A 9416-nucleotide genomic window follows, 5' to 3' on the forward strand; every position below is an offset into this window, starting at 1 on the left:
AAATTTTTAAAAATTACACTTTTGCCCCCGTAAAGTGAAAAATTACATTTTTACCCCAAAAAATGAAAAATTGCCCATAGACATATTTTTCATCCTTTATACTCATACCATTCTCCAATTTGTCAAATGTGATCTAAATTCTCTCAAAATCTCAAATTTTGTCCGCAAGTGGAAAAATTACAATTTTACCCCTAGATACTGAAAATTTCGATTTGGCTCCGAATTGATCCTCGAACTCCTAATTACCATTTTGAGTCATCCCTGAACTGTGAAACTCTTAATTTCACCTTAAAATTCCTATTTGAACTAGTTCGAGGCTTAATCGACTTAATGATATCATTAGGGGCAATATCGTCTTTTAACGATTTCTCGAATTTTCTAAATATACAAACATTCTATCGAGCATGTGAATGATATTATAATTATTTTACAAAGCAGGGTTTGACAGTTTATATTATATTGTTATATTATCTTTATTTTGTGTGATAGTTGATTTATTTAAATTAGGTTGATTTTATGTTAACCATTTAAAAATATACGATAATTATAGCGGCTAAATATTTTTTATACTTCATAATAAATATTTGAATATGTCAAATCCAAAATATGAATCTGGTTATTCAAAAGCTTAAAAAGAAAAGAAAACTTGAAAGTTTAATACAATTTCAAAAAGAGTACTTGATAAATTTTTTATGTGTAATAAAAATAATAAATCAAAAATTATTAATGAGTAAAAAATTATTAAAAAAATATTAGAACTTATTATAAAACTTTAATTAAAAATTTTACATCTCAATAAGTTAGAAAAATAATTTTTTTTTCTAATTTCAATAAAAACAGTTTTATGAAAATATTTCGTTTTTAAACCTTTAAAGTTATTAAATCCATGAGCACAACCCTCCTATATTTATCTTTTCATAATCTCACGCCTGTCTTATTAAGTCACACATCAATTTCAACTTTTCAAGTCATTGCCTTTGTTGATGATAATCATAAGATGACTATTTCATGCACTCGCAAATGAAATGGCAGTTACTAGTCATCAGCTAACTGGCGGCTCAAGTTCCTTTTTGCATTTTTCTTTGGGTCCCCTCTTGTTTTTCTATATGTTTGGGCGGCGTAAACACTGCTAGAGGTGGGCTATGTACAGTTGCAAGTTCCACCAACCTTCCACGTACCATGGGCGGCCTACTGATCAGTTCGCACATATATATATATATTATAAAACTGATATCATTTCAATAAAATTAATATGAAGAAACTTTTCTTTTATATATATATATATATATATATCCATCCTTTGCTTATTAAAATTAAATATTAATACAACTTTATAAAAAAACGAAATTAAAGAATACAAGAACATAATTCCAACAACAAAAGTAAAACTAGTTGAGATCACATTCAGTCGAAAAGGTTAGCAGATAATAGAACTTAATTATCTTGTCCGGTTCTAGCCATTTATCAATTCGGAGAAGCTGGCCTTTTCATCTAGTTGTGAGGAAAAGTGGAAAATAATACTACTACTATTAGTTTTTTAAAACTAAAATAATAATACTGTTACTATTATATTATTGATTTATATGATAAAATACTCTTACTTTCTAATTTTTAATTATAATTTTATATGAGTCTATTAATTTTTAAAATGAACAGTTCATTTTTAATATGTAAACGACGTTTATTAGTAAATGTGAAATATTAAAAGTACCCTTCTTCTTTCTTCCTTTTTTTTCACTATTTTTTTTTCAGGCTCGCTGCTGGCACTCCTCTTACATAGGCCAATCACTCCTGTGCTCCCTAGCCTTGCCTCCCACCCCTGTGCTCTTTGCCCCGCGCTCGCTTGGGAGCATGAGCACAGGGAAGGAGATCCGATCGGAGCCAGATTTGGCACTCCCGGACTAGAGCTGGATCTAGCACTCCGGCTATAGCAAGAGGTAAGAGAGAGTTTTTGTTTTAATAGAAAAAAAAATTAAATAAAAAATTTTAGGTTATATAGTGTGATAATTTTACAAATGAATGAAAATTAAAATTATCCTTTCAATATTATTACATCGTCAAACTAATGAAAATATTAACTATTGACTAAAGATTAGGCTAATGTATTCAATAAAAGATATTATTTTGAGATAGACTATTTATTTCAAAAATTAATGAATTCACGTGAAATTATAACTAAAAGTTAGGGATTGAGGGAATTTTACCCTAATTTCTAAGGTTGACAATTAGGTTAATTGTGGAGTATTTTTATGTCAAATTGGGCTTTATATATGAAAGGGGCATCACGATCATTGCTTAAGATTCGCCCTATTCAAGACTAAAGTGGCAGCATAACCACTGAGGCTAGCTATTCTTCTGCCTCCTTAGTTTCTCTCTTTTTCCTCCTCTCCCAACTCTGTTGGTGATTCTTCTCTCCATTAACGGCCTCTTTAACTTGAATCAGAATCTGGGTTCAATCCGTATTTGTTCTTTTGGTCCTCGTTTTTTTTCGGGTTTCGGTCCTTTATGCATGATTTCAGTTTTAACTTGTTTGCTTTGTTCAAAATGAGTAACACATTGAGGCTAAGGGTAAAGGTCATGTTTTACTTGGTTTATGACAGAGGTTAGTCGTTTAAACTTTGAAGCACGATCTCCGGCCTGTACAGTAATTCCAGGCATTCTTTTCGTCGGCCAGTCTTTTCATGTTCATATACAGCTTCTTAAATCAAGGTGTTGTGTGTGGTTTTTGAGCCCAACATCTCTATTGTTTTCTCTTTTTTTTTTTTAAATATATTTCTTGTACAAGAGTTGATACAAAACACGCTACTAGTATTGAGAAAAGCTCTGCTCATGGAGGTTGTGAGCAACGAAAAAGGCAAGAAGGGCAACCTGATCGTTAAGACTTGGGAGCGATGCAAGTCCATTGGGCGTGCCCGTGCTCTTTCGAAGAAAAGCAAATCGTGGCCATCTATGGATGCCTCTCTCAAAGAAGAGAAACGCACCAGAAAGAATCGAGTGGCCCCCGAAGGCTGCTTCTCGGTCTATGTTGGACCCCGAAGACAAAGATTCGTCATCAAAACCGAGTACGCAAACCACCCGCTTTTCAAGATTCTGCTTGAAGAAGCCGAGTCAGAATACGGATTCAACAGCGAAGGACCCCTTGTGCTTCCATGCAACGTTGATTTGTTTTGCAAGGTGTTACTGGCTATGGACGATGGCGACAATAAGATCCGCCAAGGATGTAGCTTCGCCAAAGGTTATGGCTCGTATCGCCTCCTCAGCCCACCTCGGATGATCGCGATAAATCAGTTCTAATTACTACTAGTTTATGTTTCTTTTTTACTTGTGTGTTCTCCGTCATGTCTCGCTGTTAAGATTCTGTCTGGATTATGTATTTGATATGTTTCGGAAAAAGCTTGTAATAATTAATTATCATGTTAAAGTAGTAGAATTAAAACTTAAAAATTAGACATACATCGTCGTCCCAACTCCCCAGCTACCTTTGCAAGATTGCTTTTACTAGCTACTCTTATCACGAAACTTTGCTGTTTGACTATGTCAAGCTTGATATATATTGGTTTGTTTAAAGGGATCTTTGAATCAAGAGATGGCTGCTGGATAGGTGATCTAGCTAGTTCGATTTTATCCTAACTCTCTAATAGTAAAAAAAACAATAGTCATACGTCCGTGACTAATTACAATTATATATACAAGTTGCTAGAACTATTTTTATAATTAATAACGATTATGTAAAGTCAAATAGTCGTCTTTGGAGGTGTGCTGGCTAGCGTGGTGGATGACAGAGGCTCACGAGCGGAAAATTTTAACTGCATTTTAAATTTATAATTATACTATTACCGATAAGATCAAGTTCTACATTATATCTTTGTTTAAATCACATGAAATGAGAATATAATTAAGAGGCACATTAAAGCAAGTGGAAAGCATCCAATTTACTGAAATTTATTATCTGCGTACTCTATGTGTGTGGTTGAATAATTATATATGCATTAAATAAGCAAAAAAGAAAAAGAAAGAAAGAGTTCTTTTAATCTTATAGTAAAAGTTACTATATTATCGAGAATTAATATAATGCACTTAAGCTTTCTACAATAGTATACATAAAACTAGAAACATAGATAGCAGATGTAGCTAGATTTTTCAATCTATATGATTTCAATCTATATAAAAACCGGGGGGAGTTTTAAAAATTAAAAATTTGGCAAATTAAAATAGGCAATGATAGGAAATATTGGACCACTTCGTGCTGGCCTTTATGTAAGTGTGTCATTTGACTTTGAGTTATTAAACTTTTTTTAGCTAGAAGTTACGATTCATTAATTAAAATGGCTATACCTAACCATTCCATTTAAATACTAATAATTATAGTAGAATTTTCTACATAATTTTTTCATTTTAGATTACTTCACCACCGTATAATTAACCATTTCTTGGTTGCCCTAATCAAAATGTCATATTCATTAACTTTAACTTAATTAAATACAATGATGGTTCGTCCTCGTCTCTATCCATAACATTTTTTTTTTTGCAATTGTAGATTCTTAATTTTTGAAAACTTAAGAAAAATCATAACTTTCAAGATTAAACACTGTAGAAGCAAAAAATAAAAGAAAATTGTACCCTTAGGGATGGATTAGGATTGATCTTCAATGGAGTAAATGTTCACATTAAAATAAAGTTTAAAAAATAAAAAAGTTTATGTTTAGTTATAACTTAACTAAAATAAAATAAACTGAAAAAATTCTTTTAACTTTCGAGCATTCCTTTCTTCTCTCATTTTAATAGTGACAAAAGATCATACATTTTGGGAAAACAAAATCAAGAAACATACGATCAAATAATTTTACTTCTTAGACTCGATTAATATATTTAAATAATTCTCTCAATATGGGTATAGCTTATACTACTAAAGTATCTATATTTACTTTCTTCTTCAATTAGAGTAGGCGCAAAAGTTACTCAATAAAAAAAAGTGGGCACAGAAGTATAACTTTATAAACTTTTTAACATCATTTTTCAACAAATATTAATTAGTATTGATCATAATTCCAAGCATCCAATCAGAGCAATTACTCTCACTAGCTTACATATAGATCTGTCCCAGTCGCTCCTCCTTTTCTTCTATCATTTAGCACATTTTTTTCTGTTGCTGAGGCTTTGTAACAAAATATGCATTGCTTATGCTAATGCATTCGAGTTAGACATGTAAAACTACAGCTTGTATTTAGCTTTTTTTTTTTTATGCATTTATGTGGTTATTAATTAGTGAATACTGACTGTTTTTTACCTACTTATTTTGATGGCAAAAAACCAATTCACTCAACTTTTTAAGGTTTGTTTTACTCGATTGGAAGTTTTATAAGAAATGTTCTTCAAGTAGAACTGTTTCAAAAGTATTGTCAAAAAAAAAAAACTAAAATAATTGCAGAAGTGTTCTAGAATGTAAAACACTATTTCTTAGTATTTTCGTTATTTTTAACAAATGAAAAAAAAACTTTATTTAATTAAACTATAAGTTTTTAGGTGAAAATAATAGATAAAGCAAATAAATGTTTTTGTTAATTAAAAAAATGAATGACATCAATAGGAAATTTGAACCAAATAAACAAGATGAATGTCAAATAATACAAATTTTCTTATAATTTTATGTATTGTTAAAAGGTAAAGTAAAAATATAAAAAATTATTAAATATTTGCTGTTATACGTTAACTATTTTTGAAAAAAAAATTTGATTTATAATTTCGTATAAAAACCCAAATCGGCTTCCTTATATAAGCTTAAAACTTTTAAACCTTCGAAAGTCAAACACCTATACTTCTAATTTTCCAGCAAAAACAGTTTTCATAAACTGGGCCAAACACTGCTTTACTGTTTTTCTTTCAAATTTTATATTTTAGTGGAGTTTTCTACTAAAAAAAAAAAGTAATAGTAATTAATTAAAGTAAAATTCCATGAAAACCTTTCATCAAATGCTCCATAATTTTTCTTTCATTATTCTTGTCAAAAATCGAAAAGATGGTAACTATACCCATATCACATAATTTTGTTTTCAAAAACAGCTCCTATCACTAAACTATGAATCTATTGGCACAAATTTAGCTACCATGCTATCTAAATTACATGGAAAACAAAAAGCATTGGATTGATTGGGATTACGATCGAAGTCAATAATGCTCTAAACATCGTAAGATTTCTTAATCAAATTGATTTAGGCCTCTCCTGCCTGCACCAAACTCAATTATTTGTTTGACAACAAAAAGTTGCCCTTTGCCTTAGTGCTCCAAGTCGCATTCGTCAATTGGAAAGTTTTGAAAAAGGTGTAACTTTATAAAACAAGGATAAATTCAATGTATTAAGCCTATAACCAGTCATGTTTTTCTTTTGGACATTGAACCATTCTGTTTGATTTACAAGACCGCCACAAATGGGATTCACATTTAATGTTTCTTTTATGAGAAGACGTATTATTAATATTTATCTTAAGGTTCTATTGGATGAAGTAATAAACCTTGTCGAATTAGTTTCTTTTTCTTTATCGTTAAAAGAGTTGTATAATTGTTTTTTCTTTTAATACAAGATTATAAAACAGCTAGAAGCAGAGTTTGAAGCTTACAAGTTCCATTGGGTTAATTGAAAAGACAGCATGGCTGCAAAGTGTCTTTGAAATAAATATTCATATCACAGGTGTGCAAGTGATCTTATAGATTTGAGATCATGTGATTATTGTTGGGAACGGTTGTTGTTCAATTTTTTACTCATGCAAGTATACATATCGTAAAGATAATATAGTGATAAATAGAGTGTCGACCTCACATAGAATTGAATTAATTTTTATTGTTAACTACTAAAATTAACACATCTTAATTTTATCTAAACAATTAAAATTAAAATTAAAACTAATAAACTAATAACTAAAACTAATCTAAAATATATCAATAGAATTATTTTATTAACTTCTAGTGCTTACTAGACCTAAGATTATGATATCCCTCAATACTTCATTTGAATATTCCTAAATTATTTACAAGTCTCTATTGAGTTTCTTATAAAAATATCTCTCATAATTAATTTACTATATGTCTATGCAAATTAAATTAAAGACAAATTCATTAAGTTCATCCTCTAATTTTGGCTAAGTATGGCTCATAGGTGTATGTCTATTTTATATGCAAATCAAATCACCTAATCAACTAAGTGCATTCGATCATACGTTATTCTATTCAAGATCTATCTAAATCTCCTTCGTCAAGATTTAACCTAGGTTTCCAATTCAATCTAATTGGTGATCAAGCAATTAGAACCATTAAGAACAGAATAAAATAAACAACTTAAATCCATCAACATAAGTAAAAGAGAAATAAATAAATCAGACTATGTATTGAGTTCAATTATAATCTTAGATTAATAATTTAGTTCCCATTCAAGTCACACATCATCATCAAATAAAATTTAAACATTAAAAACAAAACCAAGAAAATAAGAGAATAACAAAAAGATAGAAAAACCCAAGAATTGTATTCTTGATCTCCAAATCTTCTTGGATCTCTTAAATTCTTCTTAGCTTCAATGACTTTGTGGCTTGACTCTCTGCTATCAATCTGGTGTTTCGTTCTCTCCCTAAAAGTCCTCTGAAAGGTTATTGTTATAAGGCTTTGAAGTTAGACCAAGTTGGGTGAAGAAAGAAGTTAATTACAGTCAAAATTTTCTCATCAGACTATGTGGGCCGTGGCCTACTACCTCCAAAGCTGTGGCCTGGACCATTTCAATAGCAGAAATCATAATTATTCTAGGACTGCTGCAGTGCTCCATCTTCAACAAGATGTTTGATCACTTCTAGGCCGAACTGCATAAAGTAATAAACATAAAAGTTGTAGCTTTTTCTCTTAACTTTCCAATGATTGAAGAGTCACTTCATTTCGAGCTCTGTAGAGAGATTTATGGCTAAAATATCGAAGCATGGGCAGTGGAAGTCTGCACCTTGTAATTGCTCTTCTTCTTCCGCTAAAATTCTTCTTTCATTAAACACCTACAAAAGCACAAATAAATCAAAAACAACCTATCTTAATCATATTAAAACCAAATTAATCATAAAATTAACTAAGATTAGATTGACTCACCAAAAATAACTAATTTAAAATAATTAAATAAAACCTACTAATTTTTATGCATTACAACAAGAACTACGCTAAATTACTATCAAAATTAAGCTTAAATAACTCTATATCATAGAGTTATCAGCGATATGATCAGATTAAATGTAACGGAATGAAACAAAAAAAAATTATAAACGAATAGCAAAACAAGTCGCGCCTACTATGAATCTCCTTAGTGATTTTAATATAAACAAAACTAGAAGAGAGAAATAATCAGAAAAAATAAGATTACTGTAACATCTTGTACCCTCGTATAGAAACCAATATGACCTTATCGATAAGACGAAGGGTTAATTGACGCAAATTTAAGTCCAAAGAGTGGTGACGGGTTAAAAGGAATATTTTGAAATAAAATATTTCGTAAGCGAGAAAATAGTAATTAAATTATAATATCTTTATCGATGATGAATTAGTGAGTTAAAAGGTGATTCAGAAGTGAACCAGGACAAAGTGAGACATTTTGGGTCCCGAGGAGACAAGTGAAAAATTTTGAAATAAAATAATAATTTTTGGATAAAATAATATTAAAATATTAATATTTTATTTATTGTAGAAATTTGTCATAAAAGAGTAGTATATGGTTAATCTAAGTGAGGGAGAAAAAGTAAGAATGAATTTTGAGGAAAAACTACCTGAGTGGGGCCCACGTGCCTTTATTTAATAAAGTAAGAGCGGGTAAGTATATATTTAAATATTATGGTGACATTTTGGTGAAGTGCAAATTTGATATTCTATTTGTACAAGTGTAAAGGAAGAAAGATAGAAGGAAATTGGAATTAAAGAAATGTTGAAAGGACCAAATTGTAAAGGATGAAAAGTTTGGGAGGCCAAATGGTAAATAAGAAAAAGTTGGGGTACCTATGTGCAATTTCTCCATTTTAAGCTAAGTGAATATTTAATGTGTATATATATTTGTATTATGGAAACCAAGATGAAATTCAAGTAAGATGCAAGTGAAATGCAAGTGAAATTACTTAGCTAGATGAAAATTGCATGTAAAGTTACTATTACATGAAAATGATTGTATGTAAAAAGGATAAAGTTAGTGGGAAACATGTGGGACCCCACCATGTGAAGGATGATAAAGAAAAAGAACAAAGGATATTTAAGTGAAAGAAAATCATAGTTTGGCAAAGATAGCCCATGGTATTTAAAGAAAAATGTATGATTAATATAGTTGATGATTTAATAAGAAAAAGAAAGAATAATTTAGTTGCATGAAATCTTATTTGTTTTGAGGGAGGTCAAATAGGATTCAAGAG

At 30.1% G+C, this 9416-nt stretch overlaps 1 protein-coding gene across 1 annotated transcript; it reads left to right on the plus strand.

The window, feature by feature from the left end:
* Positions 2287-3474, plus strand: LOC18608915 (auxin-responsive protein SAUR71). Its single transcript, XM_007043827.2, has one exon. The coding sequence runs from the start codon at positions 2830-2832 to the stop codon at positions 3292-3294; it is 465 nt and encodes a 154-aa protein (XP_007043889.1). The 5' UTR covers positions 2287-2829; the 3' UTR covers positions 3295-3474.

This window comes from Theobroma cacao, chromosome 2 (assembly GCF_000208745.1).
Source record: "Theobroma cacao cultivar B97-61/B2 chromosome 2, Criollo_cocoa_genome_V2, whole genome shotgun sequence".
NCBI classification, from domain to species: domain Eukaryota; kingdom Viridiplantae; phylum Streptophyta; class Magnoliopsida; order Malvales; family Malvaceae; genus Theobroma; species Theobroma cacao.

What these genes read in the sequence shown, in the direction of transcription:
- LOC18608915 (XM_007043827.2), top strand. Translation starts at nt 2,830, where the DNA reads ATGGAGGTTGTGAGCAACGAAAAAGGCAAGAAGGGCAACCTGATCGTT.